Source organism: Festucalex cinctus, chromosome 3 (assembly GCF_051991245.1).
Source record: "Festucalex cinctus isolate MCC-2025b chromosome 3, RoL_Fcin_1.0, whole genome shotgun sequence".
Classification (NCBI taxonomy): Eukaryota; Metazoa; Chordata; class Actinopteri; order Syngnathiformes; family Syngnathidae; genus Festucalex; species Festucalex cinctus.
Window position 1 is genome coordinate 31,591,692 of NC_135413.1, and position 26,426 is coordinate 31,618,117.

At 36.8% G+C, this 26,426-nt stretch overlaps 2 protein-coding genes across 4 annotated transcripts in view; one reads left to right on the plus strand and one right to left on the minus strand.

The window, feature by feature from the left end:
• The window catches only part of LOC144016457 (RNA polymerase II elongation factor ELL), an 88,401-nt gene that overhangs the window by 33,305 nt on the left and 28,670 nt on the right, over window positions 1–26,426 (minus strand). Inside the window, exons 9-15 of one of the 3 annotated variants that reach the window (XR_013282914.1) lie at window positions 25,881–26,307; window positions 24,714–24,768; window positions 23,115–23,286; window positions 22,944–22,988; window positions 21,168–21,374; window positions 10,912–10,986; window positions 6,267–6,326 (exon numbers count right to left, since the gene is read on the minus strand). Coding sequence is in view for 1 of the 3 variants with exons in the window: in XM_077517627.1 (XP_077373753.1) it covers window positions 21,264–21,374; window positions 22,944–22,988; window positions 23,115–23,286; window positions 24,714–24,768; window positions 25,881–26,307 (810 nt within the window). In the remaining 2 variants the exon portion in view is untranslated. Of the gene's footprint in view, window positions 1–6,266; window positions 6,327–10,911; window positions 10,987–15,220; window positions 15,640–16,950; window positions 21,375–22,943; window positions 22,989–23,114; window positions 23,287–24,713; window positions 24,769–25,880; window positions 26,308–26,426 lie in introns of those variants that run through there. The other 2 variants (XR_013282915.1, XM_077517627.1) reach the window with 2 other exon arrangements.
• Window positions 12,411–17,857, plus strand: pex11a (peroxisomal biogenesis factor 11 alpha). Its single transcript, XM_077517630.1, has 3 exons — window positions 12,411–12,699; window positions 12,899–13,014; window positions 15,049–17,857. Exons 1-3 carry the CDS (start codon window positions 12,644–12,646, stop codon window positions 15,615–15,617), a joined length of 741 nt encoding a protein of 246 aa, XP_077373756.1. The 5' UTR covers window positions 12,411–12,643; the 3' UTR covers window positions 15,618–17,857.

A 26,426-nucleotide genomic window follows, 5' to 3' on the forward strand; every position in this document is an offset into this window, starting at 1 on the left:
TTGCATTATTGTTAAATACTGCTTTGGTTTTCATACTACAGGGTTTTAATCAGACTTTTTGGAACCAACTATTTATGAAAACCAAGGTCCCGTTGAATTATGTCGTGAATTTCTGTTTAAACAAATTATTATATTTAATAATAAAAAATATAAATCTCATACATTGTTAGCGCTTGTAGTGAGGTTTTGCTTTGCTTGTTTAAAGTGCTATTAATATGTGCATGTTTTTCTTTTTCTTTAGTATGTTGTTGAAGCTGTTGAAATATGTATATGTTGAATAAAAGTGATTGTTGATGCAAAAAAAAAAAAAAATGTTTTCGCAACACTCATATTCATTTGTACGGAGCCCCTCTGGTGTCAGGGTCTGAATTTTTTATTTTTTTTGCTAATCTGCACCCTCAGTTTACTAATCTGTACTCACAGTTTAGTAAACCGTACCCATGGGTACGGTTTAGTAAACCGTGGGTAGAGATTACTAAACTGTGGGTACAGTTTACTAAACTGTGGGTACAGATTACTAAACTGTGGGTACAGATTAGGAGATTTAGTAAACTGTGGGTACAGATTAGTAAACTGTGGGTACAGTTTACTAAACTGTGGGCCCAGATTACTAAACTGTGGGTACAGATTAGTAAAATGTGGGTACAGTTTACTAAACTGTGGGCACAGATTGCTAAACTGTGGGTACAGTTTACTAAACTGTGGGTACAGATTAGCAAAAATTAAAAATAAAAATTCAGACCCTGATGGGCTCCGTACATTTGTAATGACTGACACACAAGTGGAGTTCGCAATCTTTTGGACATTTCACAATTTCTGTGTATTACTCAAGAGATATAAATTTAATCGAAACGGTTGCGCCTCACCGCAATTTTCAGTCTTCTTCAAAAGTAACGAGATAATTACTTGACGTCAGAGCAAGAACGTAGAGCGGCTTGACTAATAAAAGCTTTATGGCAGCAAGTCGCACAGTTCGGATTACACTCAGGTTCTTTCAAAAAATAACAAAAATATTCCACATACGTTGCCTCCAGGCAAAAAATGTACAAGCGTGAAATGTTTTTCCAAACACCACTGCCATCAAAAGCTTCTTTGAAACGTCTTGTAAATGTCAGGATTGAATTTATGCTCAAGTTCCACTGAAGGAGCGACGCCACGAGTCAGCTTCTGCATTGAGAGTTGCAAACGAGCAGCTACGTGATTGTGATTGTATACCAAATAAAGTCATTTTATTGTGGGAATTGTGATTTTTTTTTCTCCACACTTTTTTTGCCGCCTAACAACTAAAAATATCAATTAACACAATTATTTTTATTTTCTAACCTCTGCTAATTTTTGGGAAATTTCCTTGCATTGTACAGGTTATACAAAAAAATTAATTGGCGTTTAAACAGAGGTATGTAGACTTTTCATCTCCACCGTACGCACCTTGCGACTGATCTAACGCGTAGTCCTGCCTTTCACCCACAGCGAGGTAAGCTAACGCTCCGGCTTTCCACTTCCAACAGGATAACGCGAGAGAATAGCAAAGCCATAAATGGATCAATTATAGCAATCTGACGATAAGATTGAGAACTTCTACGCTTTCATCTTCAAACGCTCACCATCGAGACAAAAGCAGCAGGTAAAAGGTAAAAAAAAAAAAATGTTTTTGTCAAAAGTTTCCCCAGACTCGCCGCTCCCACCGAGCACCTATTGACCCTCTGACTTTTTAAAAGGCCGCCGATATGATCGGTGTGAGACTGAAAGACCGGCAAAGAGCATCATCACTTCATATATATGATTTCTTACAGTGAGGGGAAAAAACAAAAAAAAAACAAAAAAAAAGAGTGACAGCTGGAGGTATTGAAGAATAGTTGACCCGGGTAACAGTTGTCCCAATACAACGCAACCTTTCGGCCTTTCATTCATCCATTTTCGATAACTGCTTATCCTGTTCATTGTTATGAGGGAGCCGCAGTCTGTTCCAGATTAGTACGAAAGCAGGATTACATTATTGGTGCCAGTCGATTACAAGGCAATCGTGACCTGAACATCAAGTATGAATCCATCTTCAAATTTCCATTTTATGCTGCTCATTTTGCTCAAGTGTGGCCGTATCCCAGCTGACTGTGGGTGAAATCCGGACGACGCAATGAACTGATTCCCATTCAGTCACCATAAGAACATTAAAAAAAAGAAAAAAAAATATTTTAAAATGAGTTGGCTTTCATTTTAATTTAATTTTTAAATACATTTGGCAAACAAACTCAGCGTCCGTGGGCGGCATGGCTCAGTGGTAGAGTTGTTGTCTACCATCCATGAGGTTGTGGGTTCGATCCTCAGTCAGGTAAATTGAAATGAATCCGATTAGTCAATTAATTGATTATAGTGGTGTCACTCGTGACTTTAAAAAAAAAAAAATCGACTTGCCTATCAATTATTCCAACAATTAATCGACTAATAGCCCCGCCCCCCCCAAAAATTAAAAAAAAAAAATTAAACAATTGTTTTTTTTTGTTTTGTTTTTTTAACAATGGCGTATTAGGGCCAAAGTAGAATTTTTTAATTTTTTTTTGCCACTTTTTTTTCTCGTCATATTAAAAGTGGCAAATTTACCACTTTTTTTTCTCGCCATATTGATCCTGCCCTCTAAAAAAATTATATATATTTCTACGTGGCCGTAATACGCCGTCGTATTTTTTTAAACTCAACTCAACTTTATTTATAAAGCACTTTAAAACGTTCCGGCCACGTCCAGGTGCTGCAAATATGTTTTTTAAAAATGATTAAAATAGCTTTGGTGCATGCATTTTTGCGTCAACCACTTTTTCTGGTCGACCAAACCGACTCGGTCGACTTTTATTCCCAGACCTAATCGATTAAATAATCGATATATTAATCGATTCTAAAAAATATTTGATAGTGGCAGCACTAGTCTCCAACCTCAACAACGTGTCCGGATAATATCCCGATCAATATTTACGGTATCTGCTCCTTCTGCATAATGAATGCTTGAACCGTAAGAGCAGGTAAATGTGTGAAACGACAGACTCTCTCGTCGCGTTTGGTTCCACGTCGTCAATCAGCAATCAAGGCGAGCGTGCCGCATTTAATGAAGCTATCCTTCATCTCCGTGTGAGGTTTCGCCCTCTCGGTAGCGATCGCTCGTTTCACCCGGCATGTCGCCTGTCATCTGCGTTCCGTCCGTTTGTCAACGCTTCGACGCAAGCACGCTGCTGGATGCTCGATGAAGACTTTTTCATTTGTTTCAGTTGTCAAGGGAGGGAAAGACGAGTTGATTCGCGCCTCCGATGCTTGCGCTTCAATTGTGATCAGCTAAATTATACCAATTCGCTCTCGTTTTTTTTCTCGTCATTTCCTGGAAAGCTAAAACGCACGGACACAAAAGGCTCGTCCATTAGTGCTTTTGCAGTTAACAAAGAGTATTGAACAAGCTTAGAGAGTGCACTTGATCAACATTTTTGAAAATGATTTTACATTTGCCTCATCCTCACTTGGATAAACTGTCACACATTGAGTTCCTGCACATATTGACTCGCTTCACAAGCTTACCATCCGCTTCATCTGACCATTAGTGTGGATTTTTAAACATATAAGGGCCAAAACATCCATCCATCCATCCATCCATTTTCTTGACCGCTTATTCCTCACAAGGGTCGTGGGGGGGTGCTGGAGCCTATCTCAGCTGGCTCTGGGCAGTAGGCGGGGGACACCCTTGGACTGGTTGCCAGCCAATCGCAGGGCACACAGAGACGAACAACCATCCACACAATCACAAGCACACCTAGGGACAATTCGGAGCGCCCAATTAACCTGCCATGCATGTCTTTGGAATGTGGGAGGAGACCGGAGTACCCGGAGAAGACCCACGCGGGCACGGGGAGAACATGCAAACTCCACCCAGCAAGGCCGGAGCCTGGACTTGAACCGGAGTCCTCAGTACTGGAAGGCGGACGTGCTAACCACTCAACCGCACGGGCCAAAACATGCCTTGTGAAAAATCAAACTGCACTAAAAAAACAAACCAAAAAACTAGCCACCAGAGGGTGCTAGAACTGCACAAATGGAAATCATCCTGACAGATGTGCTGCTTTTAATATCGTGACATGACGACGACAATATTGCGGCAGTTTTAATATTGCGAAAATATCACGATAATGCCGTTATTGTTTGCATTACCACTAGTAGATTACATCCCTAATCAGGGCTACCTTAAGAAAACGAGAAGGACATTAAACTCCACACAGTAAAACACTAAACCGCAGAACTGCGATCCATTTGCACTCACCACCAGGACAGCATAATCCCAAAAATCACTTTCTCCTCAAAGCGATACTTATTAATCATTCTCCAGTATTGGATTAGGCACTGTGTACAAAGGATAAAAGTGCAAATATCTCTGGCATTTTATTCCTAGAATTGTATTTTAAACCGATTAAGTATCTGAATTCGAACGTACTGTGAGGGACGCCATGTTCCTGGTCACGTGATCGTGATGACCTATCCCGTGTGTAACCGGAAGACGTCTTCGCTCATTTCAATGGGAATTTGCTGACGTCATGTGCAAGAAAAAGACGTATTCGATCCCAAATACTGTGACCAATTCTGTTCAGATTAAAGTCCTCAACACGTCCGATTTCATGTCATTCCGTGTGGGGGGTGGCCGCTCCTAATGTGGGCTAAAGCGTGCTTGGCACAGGACATGTCGCTTAGCATAGCAGAGAAAAAGTCACCAATGTTTACCGTCCACTTTGACTTGCTGACGGCCGGATGTGCCGGTTTCATCCGGCTTTTCGTTTGGAAACAAATTTTTGCCGTGTTTCTTGGTTGTAAGACGTAATTCCACCTTTGATGTCCGCCGTAGGACGCGATAATTCCTCGTGGGTCCCTTTGTTGTCATTCATTCAATGTGTATTTTACGATCACGTGACTGACCAACATGCCCGATACTTGACACAAAAATATCTGTAAAAAGTGCTATCAAATCATAATTGCTAAACATAAATTGGCAATTTTTTCAGGCAAGAGTTGAAATGAACCATTTCACAAAATAGCTGGTTAGGTTTTCACAAGTCTTGTGTTCCTTTAAAGTTTGCTTTTGGAGCAAGTCTCTCGGAAGGTGCCTGCAATAAAGTACTATATGCACAGGAAATGAGTAGTGAGGACCCAAATAAGGCCACATCAACTGAAAAAGACGCAAGTAATTTGCACTCCTCCACTGGGGAAGCAGAAGCATCCAAACACGCCATTGCGGTAATCCCCGCATATGAATGCAAAACAGCAAAAAAAAAAAGGAAGTCACGTTTGACTAATGCAGAAAAATACAAAAACAATCGCAAGACATTTATTATCTCGGGCGGTTCATAGAACGGGGATTTGGACAACTCGACAGGTTCATCATATATTTCATTTCTTCACCCGCTGCAGATTCAGCACGGAATATCATTTTTTTATTTTTCATCTGCAGCGTTTAATTAAAGACAGGTTTGCCAATGTTGAAAAGAGAGCATGAAGGTCAATCAGCTCAGATGGGATGCAGGGACATTATTTGAAAAAAAAAAATGTTGACTGGCAAATGAGCAAATATAATTAAAATTCTATTATGGTTGGCTGCATTTAAAGTTTAAACGATGTTAGTGAGGTCTGTGAGCATCAAAGGAGAAGCTGTTTTTTTTTTGACCATACGTGATCAAAGGGGACTCTAATTCCAAACAATGAGACGGCAACGTTACCATACGTGTCGTCATTTGTTTTCAACGTTAAGAAGGTGCCAAACACCTTTTTTTTTTAAAAACAAACTATGAAAGACAATTAGGAAAAAAAAAAAAGACCTATTCAGTATATCCCTATGTAGTAAGGAGTGCACCGATCAATTGTCCGGCCAATTTATCGGCCCCGATTTCCTTAATTTTGGAAGATCGGTAATGGGGCCGATCCTTAAAAATAAACCGATCTTTTCCACCAATCTCATCTCCCTCCTCAGAGGTCTGAAATCCCCCCCACACAATCCTTGTGAGGAAAAGCGGTCAAGAAAATGGATGGATGGAAAATATCAATGGAAATTTAAAAAATAAAATAAAATAAATAATAAATTCCATAAATAAATAATTAAATAAAGTAAAAATTATTACAAAAATAAAAAATGAGGATCAAAAAATAAAAATAAATATAAAAATAAATGTCAAAATAAATATAAATATATTTCATGCGTAATACTGAACTGCAGTGTTTTTTTGTGTGTGTTTTTTTGTATTTTTACTCACGAATGAAGTGACGGTCCGCTTTGCAATACAATTGCTGTCTTCCATGCATGGTTGATGTGCCTTGAACAAAGCATACAAAAGGCGTTTAGATGATTACAAATGTAAGGCGAGATTAAAAAAAATAAAATAAAAAAATAATGTCCCCCGGGGGTTAATGTAATTCTTTGCTCTGTTTGAATGCATTTGCTCCTTCATATGAATCAAGGCTGATAAGACTTTTGAAGCTGACAAGCAGTCATACAGAACTGAGACGACTCGTTTCAATAATTATTCAATTACTTTCCCAATCTTGTTGCATTGTCACTCTCTGACGACTAAAAAGTGACCATCGGGGCTCCGAAAGAGTCCAGCGTCTTCCTCTTGCAACATTTGAAGGAAATTGCTCAAGTTTGTGTGCGCTTTAGCATTCGGTGACTCGATTTGTTGTGATCTACTTGTGATAAAATTGCTACATCCACGCTCGCTTATCTCGTCTCCGTTGTCGCCATTCGACCACAACATCGCTCCTTTCCTAAAAGATTCGTCTGAAACTTGGCAAGATGGATTTCTCTTGCGTGCGTCTGACCTCCCAAAATGAAAAAAAAAAATGCTGATTTCCCCTCAGATGCAATACGAAAAAGCATCTGTTGAGAATATTGGCTGTATTATTTTTTTGCATCGTGTTTTCAAACTCCCAATTTTTCATCCTCCCGCCACAATGCACACCTGCAAATAGATTGCAAACAGATTGAGATCCCCACTCATTGTTATGTTTTGTTCCAACTGGGATTTTGTTTATCCCCAAACAAAATGAGTCGGTTCTTCACAAGATTACGATACTGAAGGACCCGAGTCCAATCTAACAGGAAGGACGGAGGCTTGAAGATGTACGTGTCAAATTGTAATCAAAACTTATGAAAGTTTCCAATTCAGATTTCTGATATGCGCTACACTCGAGCAGGCTGTTTACGTTTGTTGACGCTAGGCTAGTGCTAAGGTAATAGGAGGGTTATTATAGTTTGGGAATTTTAGTTAGTGTTGATTTCGTTTGGAGTATTATTTTTTTTAAAGAGTTAGTTTTAATTAGTTTTCAGGGTGCTTCTGTTAGTTTAGTTATTTAATAAATACTTAGTTTTAGTTTAGTTTTAGTTAGTTTCAGTATTAGTTTTAGTTTTGTTTTTTTTAATGTGTATTACTTGTGTGCAATATTTAAAAATCACCATGGGAGCGACATCATCTGAAGGTGCTTTTTTTTTTTTTTATTGGCTGCTGCTAGATGACATCACTTCTGTTAATTTCAAAATAAATCTACTAAAAATCACATTTAAAATCATCCCCAAAGGCTCATGCATTAAATTCATTCCCAAAGACTAAAAGGAAGGACATTTTTTGCTATAATTATAGTTTCAGTATCAGTTTGTTTGTTTTTTAATTTGTATGACTTGTGTGCAATATTTAAGAAAAAAAAAAAAACACCATGGGAGCAACGCCATCTGAAGGTGCTTTTCTATTGGCTGTTGCGTGATGACATCACTTCTGTGTGACACATTTTCAAACGTCCTTTTTCCGGTTAATATCAAAATAAATCAACTTAAAATCACATTTAAAATCATCTCCAAAGACTTATGCATTAAATGAATTACCAAAGACTTAAACGAAGGACATTTTTTGTTATAATGATAGTTACTTTTGTAAACATAAAATGTAGTTATGGGAATGCTGAAAGCATTCCCACATATGTTATTTGTAGGGGTGTTAAAAAAAAATCGATTCGGCGATATATCGCGATACTACATCGCGCGATTCTCGAATCGATTCAATAAAAAAAAATCGATTATTTTTTTTTTTTTTTTTTTTTTTTTTTTTTTTTTAAAAGAGCTCAGAATTGTTCATTCGGTAGTCTTACCGATTCAACGTCTTATCATCATTGCCTTTTTTTTTTTGTGTGTGTGTGTGAATCAATTTTTAAACTTCCATTTTTAATGGAAAAATATTCAACAAAACGTCTGACTTCGGGTTAGGATTCACACCGTGAGCATGGAAGAATGTTATATGAACGGAACATTAAGCCTTAATATTTTATTTTAATGCTGTTCAAACATGAAACAGATTACAACCTCTATAAGACTGAAATTTCAGATAAATAAATAATACATTTTCATATAAATCTTACACTCTACAAGCTTACTGATTAGTATTTTCTAAATTTGAATGGAAAAAAATCGCAACAATCGACTTATAAATTCGTATCGGGATTAATCGGTATCGAATCGAATCGTGACCTGTGAATCGTGATACGAATCGAATCGTCAGGTACTAGGCAATTCACACCCCTAGTTATTTGTATTCTTTTTTTTTTTCCAGGCACATATTATTCTCCACACAAACAACTCCCACATAATTCTTCCGATTTACACCCTTCAAATTTCAACTTGCTTCAAAAATTCACACCTTCTTGGAAATATATCGTCTGATTCCACATTACTGACAGTATTCGCACAATTTAACATTAAAGATCAACTTTTTCTTCATTCATTGAAAAATTAAAATTCATTTTCAACTTTTTTTCAAGCATTCCGCTATTAGCATTCCGCTTTCAGCATTCCCACGCAATTTCTCCAGAAATTGCACGTAGTCTAGTTTCAGTTAGTTTTCGTGTTTTCATAAGCATTTTCGTTTTTATTTGATTTTGTTAACGAATTTTTTTTTTTTTTTTTTTTTTTTTCATTAGTTTTAGTTAACTAAAATAACTTTGGGTAGCACTGATGCTGGCTTGCCAATTTCCTCTTCTTTTTGAAGTGTCATTTTAAAGTCGATCATGCAGATCAAATCTCCGTATTTGTGGGATATATGACGGACATATATATTCATATTTGTGGGATATATAAACGGGAGCGTGTCACTAACTCATTCTGTAAGAAAAATCTTACGGAATGCCAAAAAAGTCAACCGGAAATATTTGGGGCTGGCTGAGATTTTATACAGACGCTCCGCATTCGAGGGTTTTGTTTTTAAAACTATAACCTTTTGACCTCTGTTGCAGTATTTACTATTTACTAAGATAGAAATATATCAGCGCAATGAAAATTTTAACATTCACTCCGATATTTACAGGCTGCTCGCAATGGTCGACACAGAAAAATGACATGACTTTTTGATGGTATTGATTTGAGATTCTGGCAAGGTTGAAAAATGAAAAGTTGATGAGATTTGACAGAAAAGCGATTACTCGATTAATTTTGAGCGCTCTAATCAGAACACATTCTGAAAGTGTGGAATTATGATTGGAGGTTTCACTTATGTGATGTATTCATTTAGAAAATAGAAATGGGGGATTTTTTTTTATTGTATTTTTTTTTTAAGTAGTCAAAGACATTAACATGAATCTCTGAAATCTTCCCCTTAACCTTCACCACTGTGGACAGTTCCTTCTTTAGAACTCAAAACCTTTACAATACCGTATGATATTCCTATGTGACATCATTCATCTTATGCTAATTTGCATAGATTTATTGACAAGCAAGCTTGAGATGTATCACTTGTCTTAGTCAAATAGATCATCCATGAAGTCCGTCACACTGGATTGATTGTATTGAACAATGAACACACACTGTAGAGTGGAAACGGGTCGGCATTGGTAAGAAAACTCCTCCGAGGTTTGCGTCGATACAAATGAATTGCAGTTGCCCTCATCAACGAAGCCGCACCAGGTTTGGAAGCGCTACAATTTGAACTCGGCTTTCACGATTCAGGCACGTGTTGGACAGCTTCTTGAAACCTCGCGAACGTAGCCCTCGCAGGGGAGAAAATGCTTTGCGCGTTCATTTGTAAGTATTGCATAGAATAACATCATCAATCATCAAGCCAATACAACAACCGGATTTGCATTCGCATTGCTTTCATTTGAACCAAATGGAAAGAAAGGAAGTGAATGTGCACCGAGCTATGTTTGTTTGTTTGTTTTTTATATATATACATTACAGCTTCAATATAAAAGACGAGTGGTGAAATATGTGACCATGTGATAAGGCTGCTGCCATTTTCGAAGGGCGCACACACACACACGCCAAATTAAGACGGAGTTTGATCACCGTCCGCCGAGTCGGGCTGTTTGTTGTTGCCGCCGTGGTTTGTTTGACCTTTGAGCGGCCGGCTCATTTGCAAAAAATTTGATTTGTCATTTGAACATTTCAGCGATAGCCAATTAATTTGTTTCCGCCGCGCAGCGGAGCAATTAAATGGCCTGCGTCGCTCATTGCGGATGGAATGCACCTTGAAATGGATTTCATTGCATGGCAGTCACCACATTACACGTATATTAGACGCGGCTATCTGAGGGTGGCTATTTTCTATTCTTTTTTTTTATTTATTGACTGGAGAAAATTTATTATTTGCCCTTTTAATTGGGGTACTACTGCCTTTCTCTGAATGCTTTGAACACCAGTTTCCGATCCAGTGTTGGATTGAACAGACAGTGTAGTGCAACTTCCCATGTTTGTCTTTTTTCTTTTTGACAGCAAACTAGTCGTGCTTTTCATTTGGACTCAATTACTTAAACACACGATTTATAAACTATTGATTTCAGACAATGGACACGATTGTCAGCGGTCACTTAATTGAGAGTACATTATCAACAAGTTGCTAACATGTACAGTAGTTCTTTTACCTTATAACAAAAGAGTTCCCATCCACTTGGGTGCGTGCGTGATGAAATTAGGTCTTGAGACGGACTGCAGTACCCCTAGATGAAGCAAGAGGGGAGAAAAACCATACTTTAAGCTACTTGAACATAAGTGAATTGTAAATAGTTTAGAAACAAAATGTTTGACAAACTAATCATGTCGAATATTTCGTAAAACTGACTTTTTTTGTGTGTGTGTTTCAACAAGAGCATACCTTGAATAAATCATGTTCAATCTATATATTATGCTGTACAAAACTTCACAGACAATTCAAGTCATTTACCACAATAAAAATGACAAGAAGAAAAATTAGAAACCACAACGTAGTTACCAGATAAGCTAACAGTTAGCCTTGTTTCTTCGATTTCTTTTCGTTTTTCTTTTTTTTTCTTTGTATTTTCTGGCAAATCGGATGCCCTGTGGCACCACACTGCCTCTCACTGTTCAGTCTTGGTATTTCATCAGACGTGCATGCGCTCCAAAAATATAAAAACAGCCACAGCGGAAGCAAAATGTTGTACACGTAGATAACTTTTGAAAGCAAATAGCAGAGTTCATTTTAAGAACGATAAAGGGCGCAGTCAGCCGGTGGAGGAAGTCAAGAATGGGACGACAGGCGGAGAGATGAAATATAGTTAAATTAATAATTCATCCAATTTATATAGCGTCTTGCTTGGACACGCTAAGATGAGTTACACAGCAGAGAGCAGCAATGACAACGACATAAATATATATTCCTATACTCGAAAGGAAGAACTTTTTTCTTTTTTCTTTTTTTTTTTACACACATTTACACACAGCTAACGATTCTAACCGAGTTACAGGAGACTGAAGTGCTATCTTGGGTCTGATCCGTGCTGCTATATGATCTCCATAGCAACAGAAGCAGAAGATGATGCGCAAACACGTTGGTCCGTGATGCTCATAATCTTCCAGTGAATTCCAAAAATACTGCAGGTCAAATCAAAAGCTAATGAACCTGTCATGCTGTTGGCTCTCTATAGTCAAGTAGCAGCTGTCCGCATGTGTAATTAGACCGAATCATCACATATCTCCTCATGATTTGACCTTTGAGATGATTAAGTGGGATGTTAGTCACGCTCATTTAGATGAACAATTTCGGTGTGAATACTCTGAGGTCTTAAAAATTACAACCAAATAAAAAAAGAAAAGAAAAAAAAGAAAAGAAACAAAAAAGGGGGGACTATAAAAATGCAATAGAGCGAACACATTTTGTTTTGTTTGGAAGTGTTTCAAAGCTGGTGATAAGTACGGCCTCTGTTTTGTCACTGATTTATTGATTTAATTTATTTGGCGAAAGCACAGAAGAGAGCATATTAAAACTTCCCGTGTTACTTATGATAGCTAGATGTAATTTGTATTCTATTTTCTGCGGTTACCGTGGTAACACTTTACGCTAATGACCAAAATTTTCTCAGCTTCCGGTACGTCGGCAAAAACTTCCGGGTTGAAACAAACGAGTTTGGACCAACCGTACCTGGTTGTCAAGAGCACACGATAAGAAAGAAATAAGCACAATTTAAGTTTTTACCGTTAGCACGAACTGTCATTTATTTTTAAACTGTAACTTGAAACTAACCGTAATTCTGGACTGCATTTACACCGAAAACAATTTGCCGGCCATTGTGCCAAAGAACAAGAAGATTGGCCCGAAAGAACGTGCAACAAGTGGAACAAGTTGTCCAAAGGATTACGATGGACTTGGTACAAAATATTATCAACCAGAGTCAGGGGAGGGATCGTGTTCTCAGGTACGTTTATAAAATGTTATTCGTGAGTTGTTGACAATGTTACATACATTCTACTTGATTTTGTTGCGATAAAAAAAAAATGAGAGAACCAGACAAGCGTTGCGCAAATTGAACTCACCCAAGTTAACTTGACCTCACAACCAGGCATTCATGTGTCAACACCTGTCATATTTGTCGTTATTATTATTATTTTTTTTAGAGCAACCCAATATGCGTGCGCCCTGTCTGTGTATGCTCTCCGAAACAACCACCAGCGAAAGGAGCTGGTGATCAAACTTAAAAGTCTGGAGGCAAACATGAGCGCTGGGCGAAAATGTGAGTATGATCGATAATGTTTGTTCCAAAGTTCTTACACCAACAAATATTCATTGTTGGGAAGGTGAATATTTGCTCTTTATTGGACCTTTTCTCGTGGAGCACCAACTCGTGTCTTTTGAATCAATTTTTGTTACATAAACGTGTTTGGCTAGCTTTTTATTTTTTTTATTTTTTTTTTAAACCTTCTTGTATTGAAAAGTTTTTTATTTATTTATTTATTGTTGCGCAATCCTTGCATTAGTCCTATTAAACCAACCTAATACAGTATGTGGATAGGTTTTAGGGCTGCAAAATCTATCTAAACAAAATATTGATATGCATATCACAAGCCCATGCAATAAGTTTCATATTGACTTGTAAGCTTTTATCTGAATTTGAGCAGTCAGCAAACTTAAATGAGCGTCGCCATCCAATAGTTGAACGTCATTGAGAGTAATTACAATTAATTAACTACCAATACACTATGCTTGCTTCTTTTGCACGATTTAAAAAATTGAATTCCTTTAGGTAACATGTTGAATATCACAATATTATCCATCGCAACTACATCTCACATTTTCCCCAAATAATGTGTGGATTTCCAAAGATGCCGTTAAATATTACTCAGCCACAAAATCTGCAAATATTCTTATTGACCATCCGTCAATTTACTACAGCTGAGCTGATTTTGGCTTCATCTCACCCCGCAGCACTTATGATGAGAAGCATGATGGAAAATTGGAAGGATGGATCAAAGCTTTCAAGCTGGATCCACGACTCACTGTCGTTAGCACACGTCTGTGTAAATATTAGATGCCTTCGGCGAGCGCCATAACTGGAACGATTCTTTTATCTCATTAAAATATATCAAGCCCACGAGAGGACAACCTTGCAACACTTTTTTTCCTGGAATCCAGCAAAGGAGAGACGAGTAAAAAAAATAAAAATAAACGTGGAAATATGCCGCGTGTGTGTGAAGTCTCTCACCTTTGCTGGAATGAACGAATTGTGGGGAACAGCAGGAGACTTTTTTTTTTTTTTTTTTTTTTTGCGACTCGTCTCTTTGAGCTCGGCGTGTGAGAGTCGTCGACGGCTTTTTTTGCCTTTCTAACGAGGCTCACTTTTACAAAACTTGTTTGACTTGAAGGTTCTGAGGTTGAATTTGAAATTCAGCGGCGGTGTGAAGGTGCTGCGTGTGCCGACAAAGACCGGATGAGGTCAAAGGCCAAATAGGTCAAGCTCGTTTGGCAGAGCGTTGAAATGAAATGAAATGAAATGAACGATCTCTCCTGAGCGTCCCGGTCTCGCTGCAGCCTCAAATCGGGCTGTGCAATTCATCCAAATTCAATTATGATTTCAATTATTATTTTATTTATTCATTGTGGTTATTATTATTGTTATTATTGATGTGATTTTTTTTTACATTTATTAATAATTTAAAATAGGTCTGCAATTCATCCAAATTCAGTTTCAATTATTTTTATTATTTTATTTATTATTATTATTAATTTATTTTATTATATTTGTTATTATTTATTATTTCAAATAGGGCTGTGTAATTCATCAGAATCCATTTACAATTTTAATTATTTATTTATTTCATTATATTTCTTATTATTTATTATTTCAAATAGGGCTGTGCAATTCATCCAAATTCAATTACAATTTCAACTATTACACTCTACAATTACAAAACAACATAATCGTCAATTTTTTATTTTATTTTTTTAAATAATTTTGAGTTGTTTAAATTGATACATTCGCACTTGTGAAATTCTGCACCATTTTCAAATCGTAAAATCCAACTTGAACCCAGTCTCCACAAATATATGAATTATTATTATGACATTTATTACTGCTAAAATTTTGATGTCTACTATGTGCTCATTAATCATCGTGCATTCAAATAAAAAGTAGTGGTGATAAAGGAATGTTCAATTAACTGAAATTAACTCCCTATTAGCACTACTTTTTTTTTGTTGTTGTTGCTGTTGTCAAAGCCTTCTTTTTGTGTTGTCTTTTTTTTTTTTTTTTTTTTTTTTTTTTTGTCAGTGTTCCGCCTGGGCAACGCGCTCAACGCCATCGAGGCGGCCCGGCGAAGCGCGCGACTCCCGGACCGAGCGCTCGGCCTGTGCCTGACGCTCGCCCACGTCGGCCGCGCGCTCTACCTGACGTGCGACAACGCGCTGTGGGCCGCCGCCGTCGGCCTCCTTCCCGACCTCCGCAGGGAGCGTTGGAGCGTTTTGGCCTGGCGCTTCTACCTCGCGTCGCTCGCCGCCGCCCTGGCCCGAGACCTTTACGTGCTCGCGCGCTTGATGGCGCGGAGGGCGCGGGACGGGCGCTTCCGGCGCAAAATGATCTCGCACTTGAACGAGAGTCCCGACGTGGCCGAGGCGGTCGTGCCGCATTTGGACGCGTTCGTCTTCCTGCTGCTGCACAGCTTCAAGTCGGAGCCGGCCGTCCTTTTGGACGCCGTCAAAAACGTTTGCGATCTGGCCATCCCGCTGGACAAGTTGGGGGCGTGGCGGTGCAACGCGGGCGCGGTCGCGTTTTGCGGTTTGGTGTCCTCGCTCATTGGGATCGTCACCATGGTGCAGCCCAAGTTGAGGGTCAAACCGTGAGGCGGGTTTTTCCTGGCTCGATCTGGAGGCGGAACGTTCACATTCGTCACAAAAGGGAGAACAGATGTCACTACTTGATTCAACACCATTTTTTCGTTTCACATTCATTCTCTATGTCATTTATTGAATAATAGGGATGTAATGATATCCAAAAATCACGATATGATAGTTATCACGATATTGTGGGGAGGTTGGCTATACAAAACAAAACAAAAAAGTCACAATATTGTAAAAAAAAAAAAAAAACTTAATTAAAAACTTAAATTAAAAAAAACAATATTGTGCTTTTATACCTTACAGAAATGGATTTTAAACATATAAGGGCCAAAACATGCTGTGTGAAAATTAAACTGCACTTAAAAAAACAAGCCGCCAGAGGGTGCTAGAACTGCACAAATGGAAATGAACCGGACCTTTTTTTTTTTTTTTGTTGTGCTGCTTTTAATATCGTAAAATGCCGGTATCGTTGCATCTCAATTGAATAGGTGCCAATAGGGCTGGGCTTAAAAAAAAAAAAAATAAATACATAAATAAATAAATAATCGAGCCTGATATCAATTCCTAAAACCCCATAAATTAAAATGTAATTTTAAAGGCCAATTTCTTTTTGTATCTTACTTATAACAATTATCAGCCGGTTATAACTTTAAATATTAAGTTTGGGTCTCCTTCAATTAATGACTCAATTGATTATTAATTTAATATACAATTATTGATTTTAATAATTAATTGGACCAATTTTCTTGAAATGTACTGTTCGCATGAATTATTAGAAATATTTTCTTAACCTGACCTATTGCACTTTAAGACAATTCAGAATCTTTTTTTAATTATTTTTTTTATTTACAATAACTTAATTAGATTTTGAATTATATTTTCATCTCATCCTTGCTGGGTGTCAATATTTGTGTAACACAAGTGATTAGAACACATTGTTACTAATTAATATATATAATAAATCATTTGATCAAGTTACTTCGGAATTTAATTTGTGGAGTTATCATGTAACTTCATATTTAAGAAGAATTGATGCGCCGGAAATTAAAAATGAGGGCGCAAGTAAGCTTGTGTTTGAAGGAGAAAGTGTGCAATGTTGAAAAAAACAAACAAACAAAAAAAATCATAAAGAAAATGATCATCGGTTAAACAACTGACTCATCGGGAGCAACTAGTTATGACTAATTAATTTTTTTTTACTCTTTTTGTCAACTTTCATTTCATTTCTATGTATTAACACTTGTTTAGTGTTGTTTAATAGTTTGTCAATGACATTATTTGAAACATGGAAAGGGGAAAAAAAAAAAAAAGGACTTTGTGTCTTATTCGCACACACTTGTTCCATTGAAAATAGTTTTATTTTCCTTTTGTTTTGTTTTTTGTAAGACAACAATACATTTGTTTTCCTGAAAGCTTTTTTTTTTTCTTTCATGAGGACAACATTTGCATATCCGCCATCAAGATTGCAAAAATATATTCCATTTCCCTTTCACCAAACTTGCAGCTGTAATTTGTAGAAAGAAAACAAATGAGAGATGCAAAGAGGAAAAACGCAAAAAAAAAAAAACAACAACAACAACAAATAAATAAATAAAAGACATATTTGTTCCTCTAGGTAGATCATTTGCTGGGATTTATGATAGACAAAAATATTCCATTTCACATTTTTTCGTTGTGTCAATGTCGTTTCCAGTACCAACAAAACACACCTGCAACCGAGATGGAAAAAAAAAATTCATATTTTTTTTTTTTAATATTCATGTATGAAATTGACTCACATGAGTTGCTGTCTGATGATTTTTTTTTGTTTTTATTGCATTTAACAAGGCAATGTGACATCAACTTGATCAGCACTTTTCCTAGTGGCAACAGTGTGAAACTACAACAACGTTCTTGAACGTCCTCGTTAGTGAAAAGGCACCTTATGTGATGAGTCATACAAAAAATGGATTCCTTCATCAATTCCCCAAAAAACTATTTTTATGATTACCGAGTAATCTTGCACTTTAATTTCACGTCTCGACACTTGTTGGTTGACGGACTCAATTTGTTTGACTCACATGATGAGATTTGTTTGTTTTTGTTTGTCAGCATTATGTTTAGAATGAGAACAAAATGTTATGAAATATGAAATAAATTGCTTTGTGAGCCGACGCTTCTTTATGACCAATGAACATTTCAGCAAGTGTCGCAATACGGGCACATCATTTCCTAATGAAGTACGATATAAATATTAATTTAAATATTTTGTTGCTTCTTCTTTTCATATGTGCCAAGACTTTTTTTTTTTTTTCAAACGTCCCAAAATCTGAACCTCACAACCAACAATGGAAAAAATATATTTATTGACACACCCCTGTTCAAATGACAGATTTTTGTGATTAAAAAAAAAATAAAAAAAACAAAACCTGATGATTATGATTATTGCTTGAGCATACTCAAGTTCCACATTGCATTATGGGGGAAAAAAATGGCAAGTCTAAATAATGCACTGCATAATGACATAATAAATCATCAGCGTTATCAATAAACTTTTTTTTTTTAAATTGATTTCGTATTGGTATAAATGTAGGCCAAATGCTTAATTAAAAATTAATTAAAAATTAATTAATTAAAATAAATTACTAAAAAAATAAATTAAAAATTAAATTAAAATATTGATTAATTGATTAAAAATTAACTTAATTAAAAAAGTCTTTTATATATATATATATATAATATATATTATAGCAAAATATATTTAAAAAAAAGGAAATGATGAAATGAAATGGAAAAAGAAAAATGTTTGTAGCATTTAGCCTACAAGTACGTTTGGACAGACTCAAGTGTTTAAAAAAATAAAAAATATTTGAAAGGGAAAGTAAAGATGATTGAGATCATGTGCTTGCGCAAGTATGCACACCCCACCTAAATGGGGACGTGGCCGCATTCAGAATTAACCCGTCGCATTAAAACTCCAAATGGTGAGTCGGCGCACGCACCTGTTACCAGGTAAACATGCGTTTCTGATTAACCTCCCAAAGAAGGTTCAGATGTTCCAGTAGGCTTTCTAGGCAGGACTGATGTCACGTAAATAAACAGTAGTTTCCAGAAAACTCCTGCGTGTCCTGCAATGTTGTTGTCAGCCTCTTGGCAGGCTCCCTGATTGGTTCATTTCATGAAGAAATGAGTTGAAGATTTTTATTTTATTTTTTTTGGTACACTGCCACATTCCCGGTTATAAGGGTGTGTACACTTGTGCAACCACATGATCTCAAGTGATTATTTTTACTCACCTCTTGAAGAGATTTTATTTTTGAACTGGAGTAGTAAATGTCACAATTATTATTTTTTCCTTCAAAGCACTAAAAACTGACATTTAACAAGGGTGTGTAGACTTTTTTTTTTTTCTTCTTTTTAATATCCTGCGCATAGTGCAGGTGTGATGAAAATGTCGTAAATACATTTTCTGCGGTCATGATTTGTGTCCACAAGATTGGACGGCGAGTAAAAGCTCTTTTCCAAGTTGAGAATATTCTGTCAAAACGATGAGAGAAAAAATCAACCGGTGCCAAACGATCCGGTTTGTAAACGACCTTCACAAACTGAAACGTCCAAAGCGATAAAGATGAAAATAACTTGAAAGATGTCTGACATGCACGTTAAGGTAAACGCTGGCTCCGCCTCCTCCTCCCTGATTGATTGATTTAGCCATTTATTTATTAAACTACAAGACTGTTGATTATGGAGGGCCAAACGTGCCAAAATTACAAATAAATAAATGAGTAAATAAATAAATAAACAATAGATGTCCGTTTTTATTTTCACTTTTATTCATTTATTTTTAAGTTCAGCAGTTTTGTTCCTTCATAAACCATCAAAATTAAAAATAAATACATGACTAAATAAATGAATAAAAGTGAAAATAAAAAAACGGATATCATTTATTTATTTACTCAAACAACAAGACTTGATGATGGAGGACCAAAAGTGCCAAAATTAAAAATAAATAAATAAGTAAATAAATACATACATAAATAAATGATATCCGTTTTTATTTTCACTTTTATTCTTTTATTTAGTCATTTATTTATTTACTTAAAACTACAAGACTTTTGATTATGGAGGACCAAATGTGCCAAAATTAAAATAAATATATAAATGAATGATATCCGTGTTTATTTTCACTTGTATTCATTTATTTATTTAGTTTTAATTTCAGCAGTTTTGGTCCTCCATAATCAACAGGCTTGTAGTTTAAGTAAATAAATATCTGTTTTTATTTTCACTTTTATTTATTTATATTTATAAATAAATGATATCCATTTTTATTTTTACTTCTATTCATTAATTTATTTAGTCATTTATCTATTTTGAACGTTGTCAGTTTTGGTCCAACTTGAGTTGATAGCAGGAGAACGAGACTCGCGAGAGCGTTTTGTGATCTCCCAACAAGAAGGCCGCTGAATGGCAGGCGACATGACGACGATTGTAAACTGACGTGATGATATGATACCGATGACACGCTTGCAAAATTATCGAGACGCAACTCTGGAGGGCGCCGGTGCTACGGAAATGTTCGTTTTTGGTGACATGTTTTGCGTTGCCGTCGTGTTGGGTCGTTCAAACGAACCGACGAGGTTCCGTTCATTCATAAAGTGACTGAATGTGTCAACGGCAAGTTCAAGAGGAAGTCGACCCCCCAATTTGTTTTTTTTTGACAATATGTTCTATGCAGCCCCACTCGTCTAAATATGATATTCGAGTTAATATTGCGTGAGAGCAGCAAAATCCGGCCGTTTTCATCCATCTCAGCGGGAAGGCCATTTTGCCACTTGCTGTCGACTGAAGATGACATCACAGTTAGAAAAAACATTTGTTCTTTAAAAAAAGAAATTAAAGGCGGCAGAAAGAAGTGAAACTTGTGTCTGCCCCTGATCAACACTAATAATAATAATAATAATAAAAATAATAATAATACTAAATGACAGTAAGCAGTCAAGACGGTTTCAAAATTGTTACCTTGCCCCGGTCTCAGGTAACAACCAATCACAGCTCAAAAAAAAAAAATAATAATAAAAAAATGGTGAGCTGTGATTGGTCATTGCCTGAGCAACTGTGATGTCATCTTTAGTCGACAGCAAGTGGCAAAATGGCCGCCACCTAAGATGGAACAAAACAGCAGGTTTCTGCTTGGCAACTCATATTTCCACAAATGTCATATTAATAATTCGCATGTCATGTTTCGACGAGTGAGGTCATATATAACATATTGTCCAAAAAATGTTTCAAGTCGACTTCCGCTTTCCGATATTTCTCCGATTGACACGTCCACACGAGAGAGCGTTCGTTTCCCGCCGTGAGACTGATTGTACCATCAACGTGACACTTTGAAATCAACTCGTTGCTCTCTGCGGCAAAGAGAAAAGAATCGAATCAAACATTTTGGGCGGGAAAGCATATCAGGAGAAAAAAAAAAAAAAAAAAAAAAAAAGATTTGGCTTTCACGTGCCCGGTTGAACAGCAGGACGATTTTGCATCGTGCCGTTCGAGGGCAAACGTTTGTTGACGAACCTCCTCGATGCCGTCAAGCGAGTCGCGTCTTTGGGTCCGCTGCGAGTCGTTTTTGGTCCGTTCTCCAGTCGCCGCCGCCGCCGCCGCCGCGTTTCCTTAGGAGAGCTGCCGCGTCCGGTCGTAGTCCGAGATCAGACCTTTGATATGCGACAGTTTCTCGTGGAGGTACTCGCATCGCTTCTTCTCTTCCCTGTAGCCGGGGAACTTCTAACCAGACACAAAACAACAAAAGTTTTGGACGATGGAACATTTTGGATGCGTCTTTTAACTTCAATGAATGAACCAATCACATTCAAGCTCATTTAGAAATGATGACGTCATCACCTGTGCCGAGGAAGTAGGTAACGACCAATCACGGCTCACCTGTTTTCTGAGTTTGGTCAGCAAACTGAGCCATGATTGGTCGTGACCTACTTCCTCGGCACAGGTGATGACGTCATCATCAGTTGACAGCAAGTAGAAAAATTACTTTTTAAAAATGTATTACTTGTACATGAAAAATACTGAAGTTGCCACATTAATTATAAATAACTTTTTACTGCTGAAAATGGCTCAAAGAGTCACGTATCCCTTTAACTCATTCACTCCCAGCCATTTTCACAGAAGCAATTCTGTTCGCTTCTTTTATGCTCTAGCACAAAAAAACAAAAAAAACAACGTATAAATACGTCTTTGGGACACTTACACATAAAAAAAAACAACAAACATATTTACACGTTATTGGGAGCAAATTAGTTAAATATCAAGGACATTACAAAAACTCAACAAATATTAAATTCCAAATTAAATACAATTTGCGGAGGCAGCAACTGGTTAAATAATTTCGTTTATGAATGGAAGTAACACGTTTTAATAATCACTTAAGTGCTACACAAATGTTGACATCGGCAATGTAAGAAATGAAGATATTTTCATTCTAATTCAATAATTGTCAATATAAATTTCTTAAAAATCTGTATTGTCCTAAAATGCAATAAGTCATTTCATAAATGTAAGAAAAATACTTTTCAATTAATGTGAAGTTTAAATAAAAAAAATAAAATAAAAATATAAGATACCAAAAAAAAAAAAAAAAAGGCCTTTAAAATGTTATTTTCTTATGAATTTATGTGGGAAAAAAAATCTTAAAATAATCAAATGATGGTTTTATGAATCAATATCAGGCTCAAAAAGGAAAATCAATTTGATATTGATTATTAGATTTTTTTTTTTTAAACCCAGCCCTAGAAAACAGTTATCAAGTGGTGAAAATAAACTAAAGACTATGACATTATTAATAATAATGATAACGTCCCTCCAAAGCTGATGAAAAGATGAGAAGGAAACTAGTCAGGGAATCTCCACTTGGAATTTGCATTATTGATTGAAAATGCGGAGTTCATAACATGCATAAAAAGATTCTCCCTTTCCATTAAAAAAAAATCAATATTTATAAATACAACCATCTGTAATATAATATTTTCATCAAGCAAATGCCTCATCCTTTTTTTTTTTTTTTTTTGTCTTTTGTCACAAATAAAATGTTGGCCCGCTTTGACTAGCTGAATTCCATGGTAAGCATCCGTGGATCATTTTCATGTTCCTCACGCTTCAAAAGCTGCATTTTGTTTGTGTTGGGAAACGGCGCCCTCTGGTGCCCTTTCAAGGTGAATGCGTGTGAAATGTGAATTGCAAATAACCAGAAAAAGTCGCATGACAAACGTGAGACTGAACGATCGGCAGGATGGAAAATTTGTGTTGATGTGACTCAAGTGCACGTAACCGGTTGATACGTACCTTCTTATACTTGCGGTACTTTTGTAGTATTTGCTCCTCCATTAGCTGCAAAACATTTCAAAAAAGGTATTAAGGAGCCAATAGCTTTTTTTTTTTTTTTTTTTTTTTTTTCTTATCAGAAGCGTTCCGACGAGAACCGGCTGCAACCGGCGGCTCGGCGCTTCCGAGTACCTTGTACTCTTGCGTGCCCGGCGGCAGCGTGTTGATCTTTGAGCCCAACTGAACAAACATCTCGGTGATGGCGCCGATGCGGTCGTGCAGCGCTCGGTACTCGTCGTACTCGGAGCAGAAGTCGTCTTTGTATCGCTCGCGTTGCTCCGCCGCTGTGATTGAGCCGTATTTTCTGATGGGAAGAAAAAAAAAAAAAAAGGGAAGCAAAACAACTACGAGACTTGTTTTTGTTTTGTTTTTTCTAAGCTGTCATGCCCAAATCGTCCAGCAGGTGGAGCCGTAGGATAGCGGCATGAGTTATTGTCGCCTGATGAGTTGAACAGATGATGGATTAAATCGGGGTGGCCAAACTTTTTCATTTGAGGGGCCACATACAGAAAAACAGAAGGACGCAAGGGCCACGTAATGTTATGAAGAGAAATTGTGTTTAGTCCTAAAAATTGTACAAATAATTTATTTGTGCTTTTACATATTTAGAAAAATGTTACGGTATATAAATCAATTTATTTGTAATATGGCAGTAGGGTTGTTATAGTTTTGGAATTTGTCATTTTAGTTAGTTTTTATTAGTTTTCAGGGTGGTTCTGTTGGTTTTTATTAGTTTTACTTCTTTAAAAAAATGCTTAGTTTTAGTTTAATTGTTTAGTTTCAGTATTAATATTATTATTTTTTATAAAAAAAATGTGTATTACTTGTGTGCAATATTTAAAAAAACACCAGTTTTCGTTTTTTAAAAAGCATTTTTGTTATTATTTTATTGTTTATTGAATGTTAGTTAACTAAAACTAATGAAAAAAAAAACAAACTAAGATAACCTTTAACTCATTCATACCCAAAAACGTATAAATACGTTTTTTTTTTAATATTTTGTCCTTCCCTACCAAAAACGTGCTTTTTTTTTTTTAAATGCTAGAGCATACAGAAGGCTTGATACAGCTTCTGACCTGAAAAGGTCACTTAAAGCAATGGTAGTTATTACAAAAAAGAGCCAGCAGCTGGCAGCAGAGTATAAGAGATCAGCCAGTGTCATGTTGCAACAAGCTCTTTTTGCCAGTGTTTTCACCAGGTTTTTGAATAATGATGAAACTTAAATGCTAATTGCTGCAAAACGGAAACAGATACAAATACCTTTTTTTTTTGTTTTTACTGATGAAAGACGAGACTTTCTTTTTGGTAGGTTCCATGTTTTTATAGCCATAGAACACAATATTCTCCCAGAATAGCTGGGAGTGAATGAGTTAATGGCACCTGTTTTTTGACACCCTCCCTTCTTACTTTGACCATCCCCAAACATTTTTGTTTATTTTATTTGAACTGAGTCAAATGCTATTTTGAGCACATGTCGCGGGGCCACTGAAAAATGGACGGCGGGCCGCAAATGGCCCCCGGGCCGTGGTTTGGACACCCCTGGATTAAATGCAAGACATCAGATCATTTTGTTTTCAAAGTGACTTTTTCTGGGAAGATTTGCGAGCGCAGACGAGTTTTTATTGATTTCGATGTGAATGTTTTGAAGCCGAGCCTGACGTCAACTCATGCGGAATGCAGCTTTTCAAATGAATACAAAAGAAAATCCAATCCAAAGTTTTGAAAACTCACAATAAATAGTCGGGCAGCTCCTCTTTTGTGGTCGCTTCCACGGGTGTTTTCTCTCCTATAAGAAGAAAAGCGCACACAACAACAAGTTGAGCTCGTTTTGGCCTTCATGCAAATGCGACAAGAGCGAGCGAGCGAGCGGGCGGCACATCTTTTTCAAAAGTGCGATTGAGAATGATTTATGGCGGCTCCCGATAGCGGAAACGTGATCCGAGGCGGGCGCTGACGTCAGAAGCTCCGAGTAGGAGGAGCCATGCTGACTCGCTGGAGCGAGCGGAGGAGGGCGGCGCCCGGCTGTTGCGCAATCAACCAGGTGATTTTAGTCAACTAAAACTCACAAAAAAAAAACTACAATTGAAAAAACTATTTTGGGTGACGAAATAAAATAAAAACAAAAAGGCTTTTTAGAAAACAAAAACTACATTTTATATTTACAAAACTAACTAAAACTAACTATAATTATAGCAAAAATGTCTTTCGTTTTAGTCTTTGGTAATTTTAATTGAATGCATGAACCTTTGGGGATGATTTGAAATATGATTTTAAGTTGATTTATTTTGATATTAACCGGAAAAAGGACATTTGAAAGCATGTCACACAGTTTAAAAAAAAAAAAAAAAAAAAAACTAACTAAAACAAAGCATTTATTACTTGACTTATTTAGCCATTTTTGGCATTCAAACATTAATATTTTGTCTATAATTAATTTGATATTTTCATTATGTTTCATGTACAATTAGTACCTTTAAAAACGCTAACTTAAAAACAAAAAAAATAGAAACACTGTAATTATGAGAGGTCCGTTTGGACCAAACAGAATTTATAATATTTATTTCTTTATTTATGTTGGCAGGAACTTCAAGTTGGAGTGTGGTAGGACGATCTTTTTTTTTTTTTTGCAAGAAAGCAAGAAAATGTTTAAACGTAAAAAAAAAAAACAAATAAACAAATAAAATTCTTTAAAACACGATAATTCCTCTTGGATGAAACCAAATTTATTAAATGAGTTATTAAAAAAAAAAAAAAAAAAAACTCAAAAATTAGCATGAATAATGTAATTGAATAATTTTGCAATAATTGAAATTTTACTTGAATTTGGATGAATAGCTCAAGTATCCGCTCAAACGTCGCGAAATTCCAAGAAGACGATTGAACTCTTTTTCTTTTTACCTTTAAGATGTTGTTGGTTGTTCTTCATGTCCGGGCTGGTCTCCATCCACTCGTCTTTCAAGCGCTCGCGTTCCTTCTCTTTGTGCTTTTTCGACTTCTTCTTTTTATGGAGGCCGTTGGGCAGTTGTTGGTCGGTGCAAAGGTGCGAGGCGGCGTCGACGACGCGCGGGGACTTGGGGCTGAGCGCCTTGGGAGCCGACTCCGCCCTCTCCGTTTTGGGGGGAGTCGACGACGACGACGACGACGACGACGAGACGCTCAGTTTGTGCGGCGAGTGCAGACCGTTCGCACACGCCGGGAAGTGATTGTTGATTTTGTCGCGGTCGCGGTCTCCGTCGGGTGGGGACTGCCGGGCCAAAGGGTGGTCTATTAGTCGCTGTTTTTTGGGGGTTTGAAAGGCGGATGCATCCAAAGGCAGAGGGCGCTTCTGCAGGGAAATGGACCATTTTAGCATGAGAACAAAAATTCATAAATGAAGAAAAAAAAAAGAAGGAAAAAGCATTCATAATAAACTTAAAATCATACCGAAAAAAAAAAAAAAGAATA

Coding starts and splice junctions, on each gene's coding strand:
- pex11a (XM_077517630.1), top strand. CDS start 12,644: ATGGACTTGGTACAAAATATTATCAACCAGAGTCAGGGGAGGGATCGT. Junction 12,700..12,898: donor GGGAGGGATCGTGTTCTCAG/GTACGTTTATAA, acceptor TATTTTTTTTAG/AGCAACCCAATATGCGTGCG. Junction 13,015..15,048: donor CATGAGCGCTGGGCGAAAAT/GTGAGTATGATC, acceptor TTTTTTTGTCAG/TGTTCCGCCTGGGCAACGCG.